We start from the raw sequence: 25,354 nt of genomic DNA on the forward strand, positions 1-25,354 counted from the left end.
TTCTGTAGGGTGATGGTGCACTCACCCCACGACAGGTGAAAGGTGTGGGTCTCAGGCCACCAACACTCCACTAATGTCGTAATCAGGGCATTGTCAAATGCGAAATTCCTAAGTAGCACTGCGTCGCCGAAGCCAGCTTGCCTCAAGTAGGGGACAATGGCGGCCGGTAGTAGACGTGTGTGACTCTCTTTCTTGGAAAGAAGTAGGTGAGGCCTCTAGTAAACAATAAAAAAATCCGAATAAAAAATGTGTAACCCTATAAAGCTATAAAAATTTCACAATAAAAAATTCTCCCAAAAAATGTTTACACAACAAATTAATTTAAATTATAAGTCAACTAGTTTAACAAATAACTACAAATATTTACCTTATAAATTAATTTAAATAAAATTAATTTAAATAAAAATATTTACTTAAATAATTAATAACTAAATTAATAAACATCCATATCATTTAATTTAAATAAAAATATTTAATTAAATAATTAATAACAACATTAATAAAATATCTCCCTCACAACTTACATTAACTAAAAATATTTACTTAAATAACTTACAACAAGTAAACCATCAACTTAATAACTTAATTTAATAACAAATTTAAATAAAACCATTTACTTAAATATTTAATAACTAGAAATGTAAACATCTTGTTACTTAATTAAGTTAACTAAGAAATATTTAGTTAAATAATCAATAGCTAAATTAATAAACATATGCTTAATAACTTAGTTTAAAGAATAACAAACCTAAATAAATATTTAAATAACAAATCCGTTTTAAAGTATGCCTAAAATCATAACCTATCATTTAAACCATAACTAACAATATATTCATTCGCCTAACATATACTGCATACTACTTTTATAAAAGTACCCTAAGTATGGCCACACGTGGATGCTTTAACATAAACATAAAATAAAAAATAACACCAACCTCAAAGTTGGCTGCCCCAACAAGGTGTCATGTCGCGTTCACTCAGTTGATGTCCGCATTATGTGTATTGGCGAGCACCATAATCTCATAGTAATTCAAAAATTTGATTAGAAAAGGGTAGAAGTGGAAGAAAAGTTGAAGAAACGGATGTAATAAGGACTCAACAGGCACTGTAGACAAAATAAATATATATATAGCCATGTTGTTTCGTGCCTACGTGCACTCTAAATGAGCTAAGAGATATGATGTATTTTGATTAATAAAATATTTATTTTATTTATTTAAAAAATCCACAAAAATTAAGGACAAATGACATGAATAAAATAATTGGGATTCATATTTACACAAATATAACAATCTAGAACTTGTTACATCCATGTCTTAGTTCTACTCTATATAAATCGCTAGTGGCTACCATGTTTTTACAATTTGTGCATAAACTGCGCCATCTCTGTAACGGTTTATGAAGACTAAAAATTGGCCATAAACCGCGACAACCTTGTAGCGGTTTATGTGCAGTGACAATCCATTGGGACCAGTAGCAGACTATGAATAGTTCGAGCATCTATATATACCAACTGAAGGTAATTGTTAAGGAGAGTGTCATTTCCACAATGTCTAGTGGGGATAGTTTCTTAGCATTAGTTTATTGCTCTAGAAAAATCCATAAAAGTCAAAGAGAGGGTGTGAAGTTCACCGACAAGGATTCCTTGAGTGTATTTATCCGTTCATCGAATACCTTGTCAGATCTAAAAACCAGTATATTGCAGAAGTTTAGGGTGTTTGGGACTAAGTGAGCAAAGAAGTTATTTTATAAAATCCCTATTGCAGTTGTCTCAACCGGTTTAAAGTATGATACATTTGTGATAGGGTCTGATGAAGATCTGTAGGTTCTGTTTCATTGTCAGAGAAGTCTTCCAGAGGTCAGAACACACGAGTTGTATGCAAAGTTAGAGGATGGTGTCGACACTTAGGAGGTATCAGCTCTGAATCCTTAGTCGACTGCCTTGGGGGTGCTTCTAGTTCGATTCCTGTGGTTGCACCATCTTGTTCGTTTGTTGCATTTCCATCCTTTGCGATTGATTTGAACCATGCGGATGAAGATGGTTGTGGAGTATTGGAGAACCGTTCGTTCCGCCGGCTAGCAATTGAGATGACTAATTCTCTGTCATGATTTCTGATTGTGTAGGCGACAGTGAACCTAATAGAGTTGAGAATACAATGTGAGAGGATAATTCAGACGAAGAGCCTGTCGATATAGTTGGGGGCAGTGATGAGGATACAATGAGCAATCCACGTACACAGTAGGGCCTATCAAGTTCCGGCACAGCAATATCCTCCGCACTTTTAACCCTAAACTTGGAGGTTATGGGGTAAAAGCCAGACGTAGATGCTGTCATTGGGGGTCAAGGATTGTATCATAGAACTGCTCCTACAGAATTTCAAATTGAGAAAAGAAGTTCTATTAATTGTGAAGTAGGGGTGTTCGCGGTGCGGTTTGGTTCGGTTTTAAGGGAAAAAGTCATCCGATCCGAATGCTTAATTTATGTGCAGTGCGGTTTGGATTGGATGAAATTTTTTTGGCAATTCGATCCGATCTGATCCGATTACAAGCGGTTTGGATCGGTTTGGATTTGCATTTTTTTAAATAAAAAAATTAAATACATATAACAAGTCTCAACATCAAATTTTAAATAATCAACAATGACATAACAAGTCTTAACAATATCTTAAAAAGCTAACGATAACATAACAATAGAAATAAAATTATAGGTTAGTTAAAATAAATAAATAAATAACATTTTGAACATAAAATATTTATTAAATAATAATAATACATGAATAATAGAAAAATGTATAACAAATTGAACATGTTATAAGTATAATTGTAAATATAATAATAAAATAATAATATTATAGCACATGGTGCGGTTTGGATTGGATTGGATCGGTTATGAAAAGTAGATCCGAAATCCGATCCAATCCAGCGGTTTGCAAAAAATAGAATCCAATCAAATCCGAATTAGTGCAATTTTAATCGGTTTTCGGTTTGGATCGAATTGGATGAGCGGTTTAATTTGGATCGATTTGGATTTGAACACCCCTATTGTGAAGGATTAGAGCATCCGTCGTGGGGTTGAATATAAGATGTTAGAGTCTGATCATCTTAAGTACCATGAAAAATGCAAGAAATTTGGCAAAGGTTGCACGTAGTTGATTCACATCTCACTTCATGCACGAAAAGGTACCTAGGAGGTCGGAAGGTATAATGGACCGCACACTTGCTTAGCTACATCGATTCAAGCAATCACTGACAGCTTGATTACGACGTCATTTGTGCGAGGACCTTTCCATTGGTTAGAGTGGATGCTGTGGTTACGATAAAGGTGTTGCAGGAAGCAACAAAAGCAACTTATGGGTTCAAGCCTACTTACAGGAAGATTCGGCTAGAAAAGTAGAAGGTAATAGCACAGATTTATAGTGATTGGGAAGAGTTCTACGATGAGTTGTCACGTTGGATGCTTGGAGTTCAATCCACTATGGTCGACACAATTGCTATGTTGAAGACTTCTCCGATTAGAGTTGAAGATCAGGTTGATGAATCTACAGTGTATTTTCAACGTATTTTTTGGACATTTCCTCCTTGCATTGAAGCCTTTCGACATTGCAAGTCACTAGTGAGTATCGATAGTACTCACTTGTATGGCAAATATGGGGTACCTTGCTTCTGGCTATAACGCAAGATGGAAACTCGAACATCTTACTGGTTGTATTTGCACTTGTGAAGGAAGAAAATGCGGAGTCGTAGTCTTTTTTCTTGTCCAACCTACGACAGCATGTGACGCTACAAGAGGGTATTCTTGTTATCTCCGACAGGCATAATGGCATCAAGGCTAGCTGGAGGCCCCTGATAGAGGTTGGCTAGCTCCACGTGCTTATCGAGCATTCTACATCGTCATGTGGTGGCAAACTTTTCGTTGACTTTCAAGGGTCAAGATGCAAAAAAGCTACTTGTGAATGCTTCATATGCGAAGACTGAGGTGGAGTTTGGTTACTGGTTTGATATTATACCGACTGAGAATCTGGTTATGTGTGATTGGGTCAACCGAATGAAATATGATAAGTGGACCTAGCATCAGGATAGTGGGAGATGCTTTTGCCACATGACCACCAACATCTCTAAATGCATTAATTTTGTCTTAAAGGATACAAGGAACCTCCCAGTCACATCGTTGGTGAAGTCTATGTACGGAAGGCTTGCAGAGTTATTTATTATGTGAGGACAAACAACAGAGGCGCAATTGAGGACTGGACAGGCTTTGGTGAAAGCAATAGACCGCAACTTGAGGGATTCGAGATACTTCACCATCACTTTGTTCGACAGGCATCATTTTGGGTATACCATGGCTGAGACGACTCCTACTGGTAACTTCTTGCTTGGCATATATCGAGTTTCACTTAGAGATCATACATGTGATTGTGGGTATTTTCAGGCTTTGCATTACTCATATTGTCATGTCATCGCATGCTGCACTCACTCGCAGTTGAACTGGGCGACATATGTTCATGATGTATACAGTATGAGTAGTGTTCAATGTATATAAGATGGGGTTCACATTGCCCATTCCAGAAGGGTTTTGGCTGCAATATGATGGTCCCACTGTCATTCCATATCCTAATATGAGATGTACAAGAGAAGGGCAACCAAGATCTACCAACTTGTCTTTGCTGCTCAACACGCCTGTTATTAGGCATGTCCAGAACTTGCACCCTGGCACGTGTCGCAGTTGTCCCTCAGCGATGAGCTTCTGCCGAGATTTCAATCGGCCTAGGATCATCAAATGTGGCATCTGGGAAAAGAACCCTATGCGCCACCCAATGCCACCAGTCAAGGTACTCTGCGGATGGACCTGGATCAACAACTCTCTAGATTCTAAGAATGGAATCAACCCTATTATTCCAATGTAGAAGCCACGTCTGATAATAAGTGGAAAACCATCGATCTCCACCTCTACCATCCTTCGCATGGAGCCAGTCTATGTTCAGAGCTGGCTAAGGTATATGATGTATGTCACCAAGCTGCAATGCCAATCTATCAACTCGATGCCACTCAATCATGGCAAAATAGATCAAGCTCGTGACCACCCGCCGTAACCTACAATGCTCCTCGGCAAGTATCTTTGGATGAACCACAGCTACTACCTCAGCAGTAGAATAAGGCTCCCACAAAAATTGTTAAGGACAATATAAGATTAGAAAACACCATAAAAAGAACCTTGTAAATTGTGTATGCTACAAATGTCAAACCTAAATAACTTATGTCGATCACGCAATCTGTCCAAAGTAAGACGCATTTGAATAATTCTTTGCTCCTTGGCATCAGAGGTTGTAGATACGTTGCCCACCTACAATTCACTCGTTATTAGCAGTGCATAAAGAAGGATACTACATTGAAATAAACATGTATGACGTGCAAAACATTAAAATTACTTGGATGCCAGTGGAAAACTAAATATGTCAAATCCGTTCGGCTTCAACATGGGGAACTGCCAGAAAATCCAATACTGCAGTAGATGAAGTGGTCTGGCTAAATTAGTAACATTTCTATTGGCGACCCGACACATGGATCTATACAACCAAGCCAGTGTAGTTGAGCCCCAGCCATGATTGCCCAACTCATCTAGCCTCACTACAAACGGCAACCACCAAAGGTGAACCCGATTCACATTCTTGTCACCAAAAAACTGTGGATAGTAGCATCATAATGTAAGCACGAGCGTATATACGTATCGTTTCCTCATTCGCATCGGCTGGGAGCGCTCTGAACCTCTCATGGAACCATGTGAAATGGATCGTCATCTGCTTGACCTTATTCGGCATCGGTAGCTTGCCGAATAACTTTTGAAACCACTCCTACGCTGGTCTCCCATCGTCCGTGAACTGTTCGAAGTCAGTGAGGCACCCACTAACAGCCTCCTCATCAACGGGCAACCCCAACTAATATGCCACATTCTGCAACATGATGGTGCACTCTCCAAACGACATGTGGAAGGTGTGCGTCTCAAGACACCACCTCTCAATAAATGCACTCACCAGAGGCTCATCCACATAAAACCAATGAGTGTTCAGCCTAGTCAAGTGATACAAGCGAGCGATTTCCAAATAAGATATGATCCGCTCATGTAGAGGCATATTTTGTTGTCTCCTAACACTATAAATACACTTAGTCGACTGCATCATACAAAAAAATAAAATTAGTACTAATCAAATTTTAGCAGAAAAAAGACTAACACCTAAATTATTTTTAAATGAAATAATTCACAGATAAAAGACTAACACATAAATTAACAAAAAAATTAAATTAGTACTAATCAAATTTTAACAGAAAATAGATTAGGACCTAAATTATTTATGAATTAAATAATTCACAGATGAAAGACTAACACATAAATTAACAAAAATAAAATAAAATAGTACTAATCAAATTTTAACAGAAAATAGACTAGGACCTATTATGTATGAATTATTTAATTAACAGACAAAAAATTGACACATAATTAACCAAAAAAAGTTAAATTGGTACTAATTAATTTTTAACAGAAAATAAACTAGGACCTAAATTATATGAATTAAATAATTCACATATAACAGACTAACACATAAATTAACAAGAAAAAAAATTAAATTGGTACTAATCAAAGTGGCAAAAGATATGAACGCGGAATACCATAAAAACAATTAACATATAGAGAGAACAACATATAAACAACTAACCTCTTCTTTGATGCTTCTAGCCACGTGAGCAACGTCGTTCAATCGATACAAACGATTTTGTTCTTCTATGACCCCACCTCGCCAGAGTGTCGCTGTCGCGTGATTCTCTCCCAAATCCTCAACCCCAAACTAAACTCACACACTCAAGTATGCAATCCGTCATTAGCTATCACAATTTTATAATCCCACTATACATAAACCGCGCTAGGGGTCTCGCAGATTAAGCAGAGTTCTTCTCCTTCCTAAATCGCTAAAGGGTGTCGCGGTATATATGCATTTGCTGTTATTCATAAATTGCTACAGGGATTCCACGTTTTATGGCCAGTTTGTGTTATTCATAAACTGATACAAGGGTGCCGCGGTTTATGTTTAGTTGGTGTTCTTCGTAAATCGATGCAGGAGGGCCGCCGTTTATGTTCAAATGGTAAAACGTGGTAGGCAATAGCAATTTGTATAGAATAGAACTAAGACGTGGATGTAACCAGTTTTAGATTATTGCATTTGTGTAAATATAATTTTCAATTGTTTTATTTGTGTTATTTGTTCCAAAATTAATTATTGTTCTTGTAGAGGTTGATCGATGTATAGCTCGTCTGCCGGTGAATACTTGTAAGCTTTCCGTTAGGATGAGGTATACATCAACAATGAGAGAACAAGGGGTGGGTACCTGCAAAAGACACTCCGACACTCAAGTAAATAAGTGAGTAATAAGCTTTGCAGAATGCAATGTGTCAAATAAACGTTTTATCTCCCTTTTATATTTTGGGATGAAGCATCGACAGTTATACTCTCAATAATTTGCATTAATGGAGAGTAATAGCGTATCAGGGTTACAATATTTCTTTTGGTGCCCATTATTGATAACTGATCTATAACTTATATTGCGGAGTTATAGCATTAAGGACGAGTTATAACAGTCATATCACATAACTGATCTATAACGTATACTGCCGAGTTATAACATTAAGGACGAGTTATAACAGCAATATCACAGCCCCCAAGCTTAGCCTGGATATATTTTGATAAAGCGGGTTGAGCTTTTTTTAGTTATAACTTGACGGTATGAGTTATCGGTATGGAACTCCTAAATTAACTTACTTTATTAAAATAAAGAATAAAATAATTTGAATTACAGACGTGATTTAAAGTTAACGTATATTGAAAAGTGTAGTAGTCTTGTCATTGATTGTGCCTTTGGTTTTTCCAATATAATTTTGAACCGTTGATTTAATAGATGCAACGATTAGGGTTTTTCATGGAATTAAATAGTTTCATTAAATGTGGCATTTGCTTTATGTTTGGAATCCTAAAAAGATTCATAAAGGCAACATTGCTTTCTTATTGAAGCATTTTGGAGTCTTAAAGGCATGAATAAAAGAGGTTAGTTTGTGTTACTACCACTGTTTCTTCTTCTTCTTTTCACTTTTCTGAAAGAATTGTAGGTAAGGGAAAAAATATAAAGTTGAGGATCATGACTCTTATAACTAGGTAAGTGAGGATGTGAGGATTCGGGGTTCACTGTTTGTTGATGAGGGTAGTGTTGGTGAGATTTGATTTGGTTTGGACTGTTTGAATTCGACTTGACAGATATCTGAGTAATTGATAGATTGATATTTGATTTAGGCAATAGTTGCCGTTGATATGTTAGTCCCTTATGTTTGTTAGGGATGTAATAGTAGAGAGAGAATATCTCGTCTTTGTTGAATAACTGAGTTAGACAATGACTTGTTTTAGATTGCCATTGATGTATTGGTCCCCGTTGCTGAGATGGGTTTGATAGAAGTGAATTGGTTAGGCGAGAATATCGTATTAGTTCACCTTTGTTTGGTGATCTGCTTAATGATTGAGTTTGATTGCGCATGTATAAAGGATGCGACTTTGAGTTGAACAGTCATCATGAATGGATAAGTGTTTGTGCTTGTTTGATATTTGATTGAATTTGTTGACTGTTGATAGTCATATTTTAGAAGATAGTTGATATAGATCTGATGATAGTTGATACAGATTTGACAATGATTGATATAAATCTGATAATAATTGATATAAATCCGATAATAATTTATATAGATCGGATAATGATGGATATAGATCTGAATAGATTTGATAATAATTGATATCGATCTGAATAGATTTGGTAATGATTGATATAGATTTGAAAATAGAAATAATAAATATAGATTGGAAAACAGGGATAATAGATATAGATCGAAAAATTGGATAATAGATATAGATCGGAAAACTAAAATAGGGATAATAGATATAGATCGAAAAATAGAGATAATAGATATAGATCGAAAAACAGAGATAATAGATATAGATCGGCCTTTTTTCGGGCCATAATGATTTATTATACGACCTTTGTTTATAAAGGTGCAGGTAGGCTTGCCTCGTTAAAATCTCTCAAAGCAAAACTCTTTTTGAAAAAAATCTTGTGAGTAGGAAAAAGAGTACAAGTTTGTCCCTGTCTTTTAGCTATAATATTGCTTTAAAGAATAAATATTCCAAGACTTAGGTAGCATTGTACCATCTATAGATTCAAAGGGTTTCTTGTTGGCCCGAGCTTTGTTGTTGTCCTTACTGTTTTGATTTTTCTTGGATTTCCGAGCTTGGCGTAGCTCTTCAATTTCCATTTGGCCTTTAGCCTTTTCGCAGAACTTGGACAAGGTTTTAGGTTTGGCCACTGTGAGGGTTTTTTGGAAGTTTCCTGGGCGGAGTCCACTCTATATAGCATGCAGGTACACCTTGGGGTAGAGATTTGGAATTCTCATTGCCACTTTGGTGAAATGAGTGATATAGTCCTTTAAACTTTCGTGCTGCTGTTGCTTTATGGTATTTAAATAGTCGGAATCATGTAAATAGATGGAAGATGCAGTGAACTGATCTTCGAATTGCTTGGCGAGCTCCTGAAAGCGTGAAATTGAATCTGTAGGCAAAGATGAAAACCAATCAAGTGCAGGGTTGTCTAAAATGGTAGGAAAACAACGACATAAAATAGGATCAGAAGCACCGTTTACGATCATCAATTCATCATAGATCGGAATTTCTTGATGTGTTTTTTTGGGTCTCCCAAGCCATCGTAGGGAGTCAATGTGAGCGGTAAGGTGAAGTTCTTAGGCAGTTTGAAATTCATAACATCGGCCATGAATGGACTAACAACGTTGTCCAATTCGTCCTCGTCATTATTTTGTTGGTTTTCCTCTGGTTGTTGAGTTTTCGAGATATGCGTTGGATTAGAATGTTCTTCTTCGTCTTCTGGATGCTCATTGTCATTATTTTCAATCCGAACATTGGTTAGCTCGACTATTTGATTTGACATTCGTTGATTTTCTTCTGCCATGCGCTGAGTAGCCTATTGTAACTCCGTTACCATTTGAAGAAGCTCGGATGGTGTGGGAGGAGGTAAGTCAGCAACGAGCAAGTATGGGAGTTTTGGGACCTATAGAAAGAAGGGTTTTTATTTCGAGTCCCCATAAACGGCGCCAATTGTTCTTGTAGAGGTTGACAGGTGTATAGCTTGTTCGCCGGTGAATACTTGTATGCTTTCCGTTAGGATGAGGTATACGTCGGCAATGAGAGAATAAGGGGGTAGATACCTGTAAAAGGCACTCCGACGCTCAAGTAAGTAAGTGAGTGATAAGCTTTGCAGAATGCAATGTGTAAAATAAACGTTTTACCTCCCTTTTATATTTTGGGATGAAGCATCGGCAGTTATACTCTCAAACATTCGCATTAATAGAGAGTAATAGCATATTAGGGCATTATAATATTTTTTTGATGTCCATTATTGATAACTGATCTATAACGTATACTGCCAAGTTATAACATTAAAGATGAGTTATAACGGCCATATCACATAACTAATCTAATTTATAACGTATACTGCCGAGTTATAGCGTTAAGGACGAGTTATAACGGTCATATCAATTATTATTATTATTTTAAAAATATATATAAAAGCTCCTAAAAGTTCTCTATTTTTTTAAATTAGTTGATTTATGTATAAAAAAATTTAAGTAAATATCGATTTTCTGAGAAATAAAAATTTAAAAACTAGTTTGTTAAATAAAAATTATTAAAAACTAAGTATTTAACAAATAAAAATTTTTCGGAGAGAGGATAAAGATAGTTTGAGGGGGAAAAAGTGTGACTAATGAGCATTGTAAGAGTAGATTGTTCATGAAAGGTTTATCGAAGAGAGACATGTTAATGAAATGAATTTAATTAAAGAGTTAATTCTTTTACTCAATAATATCAACAAATTTTTTAAATTATTTTTTATCCTAAATTCTAAATTTTATATCCAAAATTAAAAATTCATAATCCTAATTTTAGACACTAATTCTTTTAAAAGATCAAATTTTTTTAAGAAATAATTTTACAATAAAAAATTACTAATATTAACTAATTAAAATTTTATTTTTTAATTAAAAACTTGTTTCTATTTATTCATCACGCCCTTATCTCATTTATAGTATAAACGAGATACGTACACTCTTATTTCATTTATACTGTAAATGAGATAAGAGATACCGTCCATTTTGATAAAAATGCTACAAATTGTATATTTTGAAAAATAAAATATTTATTTTATTTATTTAAAAAATTATAATTTTTGTTTATTTTTTTAAAGCGAAATATGATATAAAATTAATTTATCTAAAAGTTCAAAAACTAATTTAATAATTAAATTTTGTTGCAACTAAAATATTCAACAATAAATTTTTTAGAAATTGCATTGGAGTATTACTATTGATAAATAATAAATTAGAGAATTTGATGGAAATTACCAAAAATTCTATTACTGCTTGATTTTGTTCTCTTCACTACGACAAGAAGCACAATTTCCATTTGTCCGTGTTCGTTCAAAAGTGCTGTGAAAAAAATGCGCCATTCATACTTCTCCTACGTTAGAAATCTAACCCGATTCAGTTCACGTTCACGTTCTGCTGCATACTCTTCCTTCTTTTCGGAATTCGATGGAGATTCTACACTCGCAAGCCTCAAACTTAAACAATCCCCTGCTTCAGGTAATTCTGCACTCTTTTGTTTTTCGGGGTGTTGTGTTTTCTGAAGCTGAATGAGCTAAATTTAGAGTTTTGTTGCGGATTTCGTTTATGGGTAGTGTTTTTTCAGTCTCAAATTTGTTTTTTGTGTTTGTGAATATTTTGGTACAGATGATTCTTCTAATGTGGCGTTTAAGAAGATTTCTTCTATTTACTACGGTAAGTGTTTGATGAAATTCCTGGGAGAAACTAAGAATGTATGTTATCGGTTAATTGGTGTATTGTTCAAGTGCTGAGCTTGTCTTCTCTTTTTCTCTTTCTTAAAAGGTTATTTGTTGTATTGTTTCGTACTGTCAGGTGATAGTATCTCGGTGAAGAAACCCATGTCTAAGAGAAATGATAATGCAAAAGAGTCCCAAAGTCAGCCAGGTATATCATGGCTCTCAAACATATATAACAATAATTTATTGTTACAACGGAAAGGACATTCTCGCAAAAAGAAACAGAGACACTTGTTTGAATTTTCCCAAGAGAACCGTTTTAATAAGTTGGTTAGAATTTGTGCAAAGGTACTTGGGCCGGAGGCTACCATTGCATTGTTTGGTAAAGTTGGACGAGATCCAAGGATCAAAAGGTACAACGCACTGATAGAAATGTGCATAGAAAAGGCTAGGGAAAGTAGTGACGAAGACATAGTGATAGAAGAGTTGGGGAAGGTTTTCCATCTTTTTAAATTGATGGGTGAACGAGGATTTCAGCTAGAAGAGCAATCATATCGTCCACTTCTTTTGTATACTATTGACATGTGTATGGTTGAAGAGTTTCATTTTTTCTGTGATGCTATCAAAGACCAGAATGCCAGTTTAATTACCAGACTCGGTTACTACAAAATGATGTTGTGGTTAAGAGTTAATAATGAAGAAAAGATTCAAGAAATCTGTAATCTCATTACAGAGAATGATGGTGAAGAAATTTCTGATTTATGAGGTGGGTGCATATGCTTTTCTCCCTCATAGCATTGGTTTGTCATAATTTGTTTCATAGAAGTTGTGTTCAAACATCTAGCTTTGGATTATCTGTAGCAGATGTTGACATATGCAGTTTCATTTAATGAGACTGTGAATTTTAAGTGACATGGTCAGTGGTCAATTATTGCAGAAATGAAGTTAAGTGACAAGGTGTCGCTGCTGGTTCTACACATCGTTGTTCAATAATGATAGAAAATTATGTTTTGTGTAGCACCTTAAAATGGAATCTTACTTTATTCAACTTATGTTGCAGAAAATTATTTATTGGCTCTTTGTGAGAGTGAGCGGAAGAAGGAGATATTGGAGCTATTGGAAATCATAAACATAAAAAAGCTTTCATCTGTAGAATCTGTAGAAAAGATATTTCAGGCATTAGGAAGGCATCAATTGGAACCTGTTGCGGAGAACTTCCTTTTAGACTTCAAAACAAGTGGTATGATTACAATATTTATCTTCTCATCACCTATTTGGATTTTGTTAGACATCAAACAATGTTTCTGCTTGCAAAAAAGGAAAACAAATTGCATATGATATAGCTGTTGTATCTCTTGAATTATGTTACTTAAGTCTTTCGAATTTGGCTCCTCTAAAGTATAGGGGGTCAAAACTGCAAAACTATAGCCTCTTAAGTGTTTCATACATTCTGCATTTTACCCTTTATATTACACAAGGTACTCTAGAGGAACAAAATCCCAAGCATTATATGTATAAATGGACATATATTAAGATTGCAGGTTTCTTTTTTCTTTGTCAATTATTAATGTACTGAATATCGGGTTTTTTTAATATAACACCAATTATCTAAGTCATATTGTGATTCTGCTGAAGAATTGAGGATTGAATTCCTCTATAAATCTTAATTGGTGTATATCTTGTACTGAGATTCTTATGCATTGCAGATTATGAAACAAATAATATTACAAACTTCATTGCAAGTTATGCTGTTAGCATCCCAAATTTATCGGTAAGAAAATTCTTGCATATGTCATTGATAATTTCCTCAAGTCCATGATACCATCAAGCGCTTTCCTTCATCCATTTTTCTTTCTCTAAAAATATATCGCCATTTTTACATTTTCATGATACTTCAGATTGCAGTGATGATAGAACTTTTATGAAACCCATTTAAATTTCTTTTAGCATACCTAAGTTATGATTTTTTTTTGTCAACTTATTTTTAATTGTCAATAAAAATGGAACTCCACACAGAGGCATTTATAGGCTTTTAGCCTATTATACACTGCTATAAGTAGAATTTGTATGTTTTTGAACTAACAAAGATTATGATTGAGAGTTGATACTCACACCTCAGCTATGGTTAGAAGCCAACATGGTATTTACAATAAATTAGTAATTATAGCTCTTCATTTACTTTGCTGGACATGGTTCTTTATCTTTTTCCTTTCATTCTTGTTAATTTTTTTATTTCATTCTAGGTTGATTTTATGCAAATTTGGTGTATGGAATAAACTTCTTCAAAGTGGCTTTTACTGTAGATTTATTTTGGAGACATTCGAGGCTGCATTTTATTTAATAATTCCCCCTTGTTCTATTTAGCAATTCCTTCGTAACTGTTGTGAGATTTTACTTCATTGTGTTTGTATATTAAACACTCCATAATTGCATGTGCATTTTTGAACACAATGATAAGGTGGTACTAGTGCTTTTTTGTGAACATTTGGCATAATAATTGTACGTTGTAGTTATTGTTATGGACTTTTATGTGTGTTTGTGTGCATTCTCATATTTATTGTTGGTATTGTGAAGATTGAGAATGTCATTACAAAATTCAAGGATTTGCACCAAACACTTGAAGTGTCACCTTCATCCTCATCATATGAGAAGCTAATTTTACATAGCTGTACATTGCGCGAGGTATGACCATATGATTTTTGCACTTTCTGTAAGAGGAAATTAGAAAGTCCAGAATGAAATAAAAAATAAGAAAAGTGTCAATATGTCATCTCCAAAAACACAAGCCATTGAAAGTGCACCCATCCCATATCTTTACCATTTAGAGGTTGACAAACATAGTGTGGCCATGTTACTTATCTTAAAATATATATTTTTATTTAATGGAAAGAAACATATATTCACAGAAACAAGTAAATTCTTAAGCACTTTTTTCTATTATAGTGATCATAATGACATTGATGGTACTTTCCTCTTCTGTGATTGGCATAATTCCTCTTTTCATTATCTTATCCAATATGCAAATTCACAATAAAAGTCCATGATGTGTCAATTTCTCTCGAGTGAATTTTGGAGATTAGTGATTTTTGTTTCTAATGCAGGTGCGTGTAGCTCTTGATATTGTTGATGAAATGTGTGAAGAGGGCTTGACTTTATCAAATGAGATGTTACAGTCCATATTACAAACTTGTGAGGAAACATCTGAATATAATTTGGTATGACCCATCATCCATGTAATCACTCTCTTCTTTCTTCATTCTCTCATAATTTGTGTTTTTACATGTTCCATCGATTTTCTCCGATGGATGTAAACTTTTGACCTTTAAGCTTATTGCTTTGTTGTGTTATGTCTATATCTTTGACTTAGAAAGTTTTGATGTTACTGTAAAGTGAAGATCCAGTAAAGATCATAATAATAAGTAATTACTCTATCTTCTTCCGGTCCTGCAGTATATGTTCTTATTCAAGCTTGAAGGGAAGGTGAAATATAGCCTCTTCAGTCTTCACCATTTTATCTTAAAATTTATATTGGCATTAATTGGATTCTTTTCCTCTTGGCCATGAAGTTCTAATATCATGTCAAGGAATCAGTAGACTTAAAAGCTTAGTATATTAGGTGAAGATCCAAGAATACTTTTGTCTCTATGCTCTATATCACAAATTTTGTCTTTCTTGCAATTGTCTAGTGCAGAGAGGTTGCTTAGAATTGACCAGCTCATCTTTTGGATGACATAGCTTGCTCTACCCGCCTTTACCTTTTGGAAAAAAACAGTGACATAATTTTTCTTTTGTTCTCTTGCCATTAAGTAAGGATGCTTCAATTTGAAATTATTTTGCACCTCCATTCTTTTTGCATTCATCTCTTCTCATTAATTTTTCTCTTTTTTAATAAAAATGAAAGGTAAGTGATAGAAACAGGTTTGTTTGTCCCTTTTAAACTAGTTTAGCAGGTTTAGGAGCAGTAGTGCTAGGCCTAGCTGCTGCCTATGAAATACTAGGGGTTAGTTAATTTTTAGTCAATTAGAAAATTCTGTTCAGTTTGTTAGTTCAGGAGAAGAAAATTCTCTCCAGAGTTGGTTAGACCCAACAGTGTATTTCAATAAGGGGTTGTGATTTACAATCCCTAGTTCATCAATAAAATCCCCTATTTTCTGCTAGATCTCAGTTCCTGTCAGTAAGCAATATATGTAGAGCTGGAATCAATTATTCTATAACATCTTGGATAGTTTACTGTTCTCACATGTAGTTTGTTTTATTCTTTGGTGTATTCTCAAATAAAGGTTCATCGGATCTTCTCTACAATACGCCAGTACAATCTGGAGACAAATGATAAGACATTTAGATGTATGATAGACTTGTTCTTGAAGATGAAAGACGTAAGTTGTACCCATTCATTTTCATTCTTGTGCTTATTGTTCACCAGTCTTTTACTGATTTTAGCTTCATCTTGCTAAGTATCCACTGTAGCTGTATTTTAGTGAGTTGCAGTGAAATTTAGAATGCTGTTGATGTTATTTTATTTCATAATACAGCTTGAAGGTGCATATAGAAAGCTCGATGAAATGGGGGAACTGAATTTGAAACCATCAGCTAGCATGTACAATACCATAATGGCAGAATGTTTTAGAGAGGTGATGTTTCTTTAATGCCTCTGTTCTATACTTAATATGCTTTTTGTGGTTTTGCAATGAGATTGGAATGCTTTTTTTTTTTGTTAATTTATGTGTTAGTCTTTTATCTGTGAATTATTTAATTCATAAATAATTTAGGTCCTAATCTATTTTCTGTTAAAATTTGATTAGTACTAATTTAATTTTTTTGTTAATTTATGTGTTAGTCTTTTATCTGTGAATTATTTCATTTATAAATAATTTAGGTGTTAGTCTTTTTTCTGCTAAAATTTGATTATTACTAATTTAATTTTTTTGTATGATGCAGTCGACTAAGTGTATTTATAGTATTAGGAGACAACAAAATATGCCTCTACATGAGCGGATCATATCTTATTTGGAAATCGCTCGCTTGTATCACTTTACTAGGCTGAACACTCATTGGTTTTATGTGGATGAGCCTCTGGTGAGTGCATTTATTGAGAGGTGGTGTCTTAAGACGCACACCTTCCACATGCCGTTTGGAGAGTGCACCATCATGTTGCAGAATGTGGCATATTAGTTGGGGTTGCCCGTTGATGAGGAGGCTGTTAGTGGGTGCCTCACTGACTTCGAACAGTTCATGGACGATGGGAGACCAGCGTGGGAGTGGTTTCAAAAGTTATTCAGCAAGCTACCGATGCCGAATAAGGTCAAGCAGATGACGATCCATTTCACATGGTTCCATGAGAGGTTTAGAGCACTCCCAGCCGATGCGAATGAGGAAACGATACGTATATACGCTCGTGCTTACATTATGATGCTACTATCCACTCAGTTTTTTGGTGACAAGAATGTGAATCGGGTTCACCTTTGGTGGTTGCCATTTGTAGTGAGGCTTGATGAGTTGGGCAATCATGGCTGGGGCTCAACTACACTGGCCTGGTTGTATAGATCCATGTGTCGGGTCGCCAATAGAAATGTTACTAATTTAGCCAGACCACTTCATCTACTGCAGTATTGGATTTTCTGGCAGTTCCCCATGTTGAGGCCGAACGGATTTGACATATTTAGTTTTCCACTGGCATCCAGATAATTTTAATATTTTGCATGTCATACATGTTTATTTCAATGTAGTATCCTTCTTTATGCACTGCTAATAACGAGTGAATTGTAGGTGGGCAACGTATCTACCAACCTCTGATGCCAAGGAGCAAAGAATTATTCAAATGCGTCTTGCTTTGGACAGATTGCGTGATCAACACGTAAGTTATTTAGGTTTGACATTTGTAGCATACATAGTTTACAAGGTTCTTTTTATGGTGTTTTCTAATCTTATATTGTCCTTAACAATTTTTGTGGGAGCCTTATTCTACTGCTGAGGTAGTAGCTGTGGTTCATCCAAAGATACTTGCCGAGGAGCACTGTAGGTTACGGCGGATGGCCATGAGCTTGATCTATTTTGCCATGATTGAGTGGCATCGAGTTAATAGAGTGGCATTGCAGCTTGGTGACATACATCATATACCTTAGCCAGCTCTGAACATAGACTGGCTCCATGCGAAGGATGGTAGAGGTGGAGATCGATGGTTTTCCACTTATTATCAGACGTGGCTTCTACATTGGAATAATAGGGTTGATTCCATTCTTAGAATCTAGAGAGTTGTTGATCCAGGTCCATCCGCAGAGTACCTTGACTGGTGGCATTGGGTGGCTGATGAGCGGATAATTTATACGCTTTTTGACATTGTTTTTAGTATGTTTTTAGTAGTATCTAGTTACTTTTAGGGATGTTTTCATTAGTTTTTATGTTAAATTCACATTTCTGGACTTTACTATGAGTTTGTGTATTTTTCTGTGATTTCAGGTATTTTCTGGCTGAAATTGAGGGACTTGAGCAAAAATCAGATTCAGAGGTTGAAGAAAGACTGCTGATGCTGTTGGATTCTGACCTCCCTGCACTCAAAGTGGATTTTCTGGAGCTACAGAACTCGAAATGGCGCACTTCCAATTGTGTTGGAAAGTAGACATCCAGGGCTTTCCAGCAATGTATAATAGTCCATACTTTGGCCAAGAATAGACGACGCAAACTGGCGTTCAACGCCAGTTTTCTGCCCAAATCTGGCGTCCAGCGCCAGAAAAGGAGCCAAAACCAGAGTTGAACGCCCAAACTGGCACAAAAGCTGGCGTTCAACTCCAAGAAGGACCTCTACACGTGCAACACTCAAGCTCAGCCCAAGCACACACCAAGTGGGCCCCGGAAGTGGATTTATGCATCAATTACTTACTTTTGTAAACCCTAGTAGCTAGTTTATTATAAATAGGACCTTTTACTATTGTATTAGGTATCTTTGATCAGTTGTATGCTATCTTAGATCACGTTTGAGGGCTGGCCTCTCGGCCATGCCTGGACTTTCACTTATGTATTTTTAACGGTAGAGTTTCTACACTCCATAGATTAAGGTGTGGAGCTCTGCTGTTCCTCAAAGATTAATGCAAAGTACTACTATTTTCTATTCAATTTATCTTGTTTCGCTTCTAAGATATTCATTCGTACTTCAATCTGAATGTGATGAACGTAACAATCATCATCATTCCCTATGAATGCGTGCCTGACAACCACTTCCGTTCTACCTTCGACTGAATGAGTATCTCTTAGATCTCTTAATCAGAATCTTCGTGGTGTAAGCTAGAATGATGGCGGCATTCAAGAGAATCCAGAAAGTCTAAACCTTGTCTGTGGTATTCCAAGTAGGATTCAATGAATGAATGACTGTGACGAGCTCCAAACTCGCGATTGCTGGGCGTTAGTGACAAACGCAAAAGGATAGTAAATCCTATTCCAGCATGATCGAGAACCGACAGATGAATAGCCGTGCCGTGACAGGGTGCGTTGACCATTTTCACTGAGAGGATAAGATGAAGCCATTGACAAGGGTGATGCCTCCAGACGATTAGCCGTGCCGTGACAGGGCATTTGGATCATTTTCCCAAGAGAAGACCGAAAGTAGCCATTGACAATGGTGATGTATCACATAAAGCCAGCCATGGAAAGGAGTAAGACTGATTGGATGAAGATAGCAGGAAAGCAGAGGTTCAGAGGAACAAAAGCATCTCTATTCACTTATCTGAAACTCTCACCAATGATTTACATAAGTATTTCTATCCCTTCTTTTATTTATTAAGTTCGAAAACCCATTACTGTTTTATATCCGCCTGACTGCGATTTACAAGGTGACCATAGCTTGCTTCATACCGACAATCTCCGTGGGATTCGACCCTTACTCACGTAAGGTATTACTTGGACGACCCAGTGCACTTGCTGGTTAGTTATGCGAAGTTGTGAAAATATGTTTAGACCATGGTCCTGTGCATCCGTTTTTGGTGCCATTGCCAGGGAATCAATTTCGAACAACAATTCACAACATGAGTAGCAATTTCGCATACCAAGTTTTTGGCGCCGTTGCCGGGGATTGTTTGAGTTTGAACAACTGACGGTTCATCTTGTTGCTCAGATTAGGTAACCTTCTTTTCGTTTTCTTTTCAAAAAATTTTCAAAAATATTTCAAAATTTTCTCACCTGTTTTCGAAAAAAAATGTTTTCAAAAATATATTTCTCTTCAGAATTTTTAAGAATGAATTCTAGTGTTTCATGAAGCATGTGAAGCCTGGCTGGCTGTAAAGCCATGTCTAAATTCTTTTGGACTGAGGCTTCCACTCACAAGTATATGAAGTTGGATGAAATATCAGCTGTTGTATACATGAGAGGTATCTATGTTTGCTGAAGCTTGGCTGGCCATTGGCCATGTCTAGTGTTTTGGACCGGAGCTTTCATTGAAAGCTTGGCTGGCTAGTGAGCCATGTCTAATTCCTGGACTGAAGCTTTAAATTAAGAATGCAAGATTCCTGGAATTCATATTAAAAATTTTGGAATCCTTATTTTTCTTTCTTTCTAAATAATTTTCGAAAAATATAAAGTAAAAATCCAAAAAAATTTAAAAAATCATAAAAATCAAAAATATTTTTTTGTGTTTCTTGTTTGAGTCTTGAGTTATGTTATAAGTTTGGTGTCAATTGCATGTGCATCTTGCATTTTTCGAAAATAATCATGCATTCATAGTGTTCTTCATGATCTTCAAGTTGTTCTTGGTAAGTCTTCTTGTTTGATCTTTGCATTTGCATGTTTTGTGTCTTTTCTTATTTTTCATATGCATTCTTGAATTCTTAGTGTCTAAGCATTAAAGAATTCTAAGTTTGGTGTCTTGCATGTTTTCCTTGCATTAAAAATTTTTCAAAAATATGTTCTTGGTGTTCATCATGATCTTCATAGTGTTCTTGGTGTTCATCTTGACATTCATAGCATTCTTGCATGCATCACATGTTTTGATCTAAAATTCTCATGCATTGCATAATTTTCATGTTTTCCTCTCTCATCATTAAAAATTCAAAAATAAAAAAAATATCTTTCCCTTTTTCTCTCATCAAATTCGAAAATTTGAGTTGACTTTTTCAAAAATTTTTAAAAATCAAGTTGTTTTTATGAGTCAAATCAAATTTTCATTTTAAAAAAAAAATCTTATCTTTTTCAAAATCTTTTTCAAAAATCAAATCTTTTTCAAATTTCTTAGTTATTTTCGAAAATTCCAAAAATATTTTTCAAAAATCTTTTTCTTATCTTTATCACATAATTTTCGAAAATAACATCATCAATTAATGTTTTGATTCAAAAATTTCAAGTTTGTTACTTGCTTGCTAAGAAAGATTCAAACTTTAAGTTCTAGAATCATGTTTTGTGATTTCTTGTGAATCAAGTCATTAATTGAGATTTTAAAAAAAAATTCAAATCTTTTTCAAAACTAATTTCTATCATATCTTTTCAAAAATATCTTCTCATCTTATCTTTTTCAAAAATTTGATTTCAAAATATCTTTTCTAACTTCCTAACTTCTTATCTTTTCAAAATTTGTTTCAACTAACTAACTAACTTTTTGTTTGTTTCTTATCTTTTTCAAAACCACCTAACTAACTCTCTCTCTCTAATTTTCGAAAATATCTTCCCTCTTTTCCAAAAATCTCTTTTTAATTAACTAATTATTTTAATTTTTAAATCTTAATTTTCGAAAATTACTAACATTTTTCAAAAACTATTTTCAAAAATCACTAACTCTTTTTCAAAAATTATTTTCGAAAATTCCTTCTCTCTCATCCCCTTCTATTTATTTATTCATCTACTAACATCTCTTCCTCACATCACCAAAAATCCGAACCCTCTCTCTCTCTGAGTTCAGATTTTTCTCCTTCTTTTCTTCTACTAACAATAAGGAACCTCTTTACTGTGACATAGAGGATTCCTCTTCTTTTCTTTTTCTCTCCTCTTTCTTATGAGCAGGGACAGAGAAAAAGACATTCTTGTTGAAGCTGATCCAGAACCTGAAAGGACTCTGAAGAGAAAACTAAGAGAAGCTAAATTACAACAATCCAGAGATAACCTTTCAGAAATTTTCGAACAGGAAGAGGAGATGGCAGCCGAAAATAATAATAATGCAAGGAGGATGCTTGGTGACTTTACTGCACCTAATTCCAATTTACATGGAAGAAGCATCTCTATTCCTGTCATTGGAGTAAACAACTTTGAGCTGAAACCTCAATTAGTTTCTCTGATGCAGCAGAACTGCAAGTTTCATGGACTTCCATCTGAAGATCCTTTTCAGTTCTTAACTGAGCTCTTGCAGATATGTGATACTGTTAAGACTAATGGAGTAGATCCTAAAGTCTACAGGCTCATGCTTTTTCCTTTTGCTGTAAGAGATAGAGCTAGAGTGTGGTTGGACTCTCAACCCAAAGACAGCCTGAACTCTTGGGATAAGCTGGTCAAGGCTTTCTTAGCCAAGTTCTTTCCTCCTCAAAAGCTGAGCAAGCTTAGAGTGGATGTTCAAACCTTCAGACAGAAAGAAGGTGAATCCATCTATGAAGCTTGGGAGAGATACAAAAGACTGACCAAAAAGTGTCCTTCTGACATGCTTTCAGAATGGACCATCCTGGATATATTCTATGATGGTCTGTCTGAGTTATCTAAGATGTCATTGGATACCTCTGCAGGTGGATCCATTCACCTGAAGAAAATGCCTGCAGAAGCTCAAGAACTCATTGACATGGTTGCAAATAACCAGTTCATGTACACTTCTGAAAGGAATCCTGTGAATAATGAGACGCCTACGAAGAAGGGAGTTCTTGAGATTGATACTCTGAATGCCATATTGGCTCAGAACAAAATATTGACTCAGCAAGTCAATATGATTTCTCAGAGTCTGAATGGAATGCAAGCTGCATCCAACAGTACTCAAGAGGCTTCTTATGAAGAAGAAGCTTATGATCCTGAAAACCCTGCAATAGCAGAGGTGAATTACTTAGGTGAACCTTATGGAAACACCTATAACTCATCATGGAGAAATCATCCAAATTTCTCATGGAAGGATCAAAAGCCTCAACAAGGCTTTAATAATGGTGGAAGAAACAGGTTTAGCAATAGCAAACCTTTTCCATCATCCACTCAGCAACAGACAGAGAATTCTGAACAAAATACCTCTAATTTGGAAAACTTAGTCTTTGATCTGTCCAAGGCCACTGTAAGTTTCATGAATGAAACAAGGTCTTCCATTAGAAATTTGGAAGCACAAGTGGGCCAGCTGAGTAAGAAGATCACTGAAATCCCTCCTAGTACTCTCCCAAGCAATACAGAAGGAAATCCAAAAGGAGAGTGCAAGGCCATTGACATAACCATCATGGCCGAACCTATGAGGAGAGGAGAGGACATGAATCCCAAGGAGGAAGACCTCCTGGGACGTCCAGTGACCAATAAGGAGCTTCCCTCTGAGGAACCAAAGGACTCTGAGGCTCATCTAGAGACCATAGAGATTCCATTGAACCTCCTTATGCCCTTCATGAGCTCTGATGAGTATTCCTCTTCTGAAGAGAATGAGGATGTTACTGAAGAGCAAGCTGCCAAGTTCCTTGGTGCAATCATGAAGCTGAATGCCAAATTATTTGGTATTGAAACTTGGGAAGATGAACCTCCCTTGTTCATCAATAAACTAAGTGATCTGGATCAACTGACATTGCCTCAGAAGAGACAGGATCCTGGAAAGTTCATAATACCTTGTACCATAGGCACCATGATCTTTAAGGCTCTGTGTGACCTTGGTTCAGGAATAAACCTCATGCCCCTCTCTGTAATAGAGAAACTGGGAATCTATGGGGTGCAAGCTGCTAAAATCTCATTAGAGATGGCAGACAATTCAAGAAAACAGGCATATGGACAAGTAGAGGACGTGTTAGCAAAGGTTGAAGGCCTTTACATCCCTGCTGATTTCATAGTCCTGGATACTGGAAAGGAAGAGGATGAATCCATCATCCTAGGAAGACCTTTCCTGGCCATAGCAAGAGCTGTGATTGATGTTGACAGAGGTGAACTAGTCTTTCAATGGAATAAGGACTCCCTTGTGTTTAAAACTCAAGGATCTCCCTCTGCAACCATGGAGAGGAAGCATGAAAAGCTTCTCTCAAAGCAGAGTCAAACAAAGCCCCCACAGTCAAACTCTAAGTTTGGTGTTGGGAGGCCACAACCAAACTCTAAGTTTGGTGTTGAACTCCCATATCCAAACTCTAAGTTTGGTGTTGGAGAGTCTCAACAATGCTCTGAACATCTGTGAGGCTCCATGAGAGCCCACTGTCAAGCTATTGACATTAAAGAAGCGCTTGTTGGGAGGCAACCCAATTTTTATTTATCTAACTATATTTTTCTTAGTTATATGTCTTTATAGGTTCATGATCATGAGGAGTCACAAAATAAATATAAAAATTGAAAATGGAATCAAAAACAGCAGAAGAAAAATCACACCCTGGAGGAGCATCTGCCTGGCGTTCAACGCCAGAACAAAGCATGGTTCTAGCGCTGAACGCCCAAAATGGGCAGCATTCTGGCGCTGAAGGCCCAGAACAAGCATGGTTCTGGCGTTCAACGCCTGAAATGGCAACAAATGGGCGTTGAACGCCCAAAATGGGCACCAACCTGGCGCTGAACGCCCAGAGTTGTGTGCAAAGGCATTTTACATGCCTAATTGGTGCAGGGATGCAAATCCTTGACACCCCAAGATCTGTGGACCCTACAGGATCACCTCAGGATCTGTGGACCCCACAGGATCCCCACCTACCTCCACTCACTTCTTCTCACCACTCTCCTTCACACAACCCCATAAACACTCTTCCCCAAAAAACCCTTCACCAATCACCTCAATCTCTCTTCCCCATCACCTCTTCACCACTCACATCCATCCACTCTTTCCCATAAACCTACCTCATAAACTCCACCTACCTTTAAAATTCAAAACCAATTTCCCACCCAAACGCACCCATATGGCCGAAACCTTTCCCCCCTCCCTTCCCTAGCGTCGGATTGCTAATCCGTTGTACGAATTTTTGTACCAAGGGTTCGAATCCCTCTCTTTCCGTTTCCGCCCGTGAGTTAGTATTTTTTTCTTTTGAATTTTCTATGTTTGATTTTGATAGTTACCAGTTAAAGATGTAAAATAGATAAAATCCTAAAAGTTTTTCAAAATCTAGCACAAACAAGGAAAACATAGAAAACTCAAAATATTTTTTTTATTCTTCCAAGCTAACGATGCGGGTTCGATTCCCGCTACCCGCTTTTATCTTATTTCTATATTAGATTAGAATCTTTCTTTTTTTTTTTAGATTAGAATAAAATGTGGAATAAAATAAATACATTTTTTTAGTAAATTTTTTATCATTTCTGTATTTTGTTTTTAGTTATT

General features: G+C 36.0%; 1 protein-coding gene and 1 non-coding gene across 3 annotated transcripts; one reads left to right on the plus strand and one right to left on the minus strand.

Moving 5' to 3' along the window:
* The first annotated feature begins 11,490 nt into the window (after nucleotides 1–11,490).
* LOC112750656 (pentatricopeptide repeat-containing protein At4g04790, mitochondrial) lies at nucleotides 11,491–19,044 on the plus strand. Of its 2 annotated transcripts, XM_029293181.2 has the most exons (11): nucleotides 11,491–11,737; nucleotides 11,885–11,932; nucleotides 12,071–12,142; nucleotides 12,995–13,174; nucleotides 13,641–13,705; nucleotides 14,509–14,616; nucleotides 15,036–15,149; nucleotides 16,215–16,310; nucleotides 16,467–16,565; nucleotides 16,873–17,788; nucleotides 18,391–19,044. In XM_029293181.2, exons 1-10 carry the CDS (start codon nucleotides 11,593–11,595, stop codon nucleotides 17,104–17,106), a joined length of 1,161 nt encoding a protein of 386 aa, XP_029149014.1. In that variant the 5' UTR covers nucleotides 11,491–11,592; the 3' UTR covers nucleotides 17,107–17,788; nucleotides 18,391–19,044. The 2 variants fall into 2 exon arrangements, with proteins under 2 accessions (XP_029149014.1, XP_029149015.1); XM_029293182.2 differs by lacking the exon at nucleotides 14,509–14,616 and having other exon boundaries at nucleotides 11,502–11,737.
* Nucleotides 19,045–22,438: 3,394 nt separating this feature from the next.
* On the minus strand, nucleotides 22,439–22,546 carry LOC112752178 (small nucleolar RNA R71). The gene has a single exon (XR_003176625.1). It is a non-coding gene; the product is annotated as a small nucleolar RNA R71 (small nucleolar RNA).
* Between the last annotated feature and the right edge of the window lie 2,808 nt (nucleotides 22,547–25,354).

This window comes from Arachis hypogaea, chromosome 15 (genome assembly GCF_003086295.3).
Source record: "Arachis hypogaea cultivar Tifrunner chromosome 15, arahy.Tifrunner.gnm2.J5K5, whole genome shotgun sequence".
Taxonomy (NCBI): domain Eukaryota; kingdom Viridiplantae; phylum Streptophyta; class Magnoliopsida; order Fabales; family Fabaceae; genus Arachis; species Arachis hypogaea.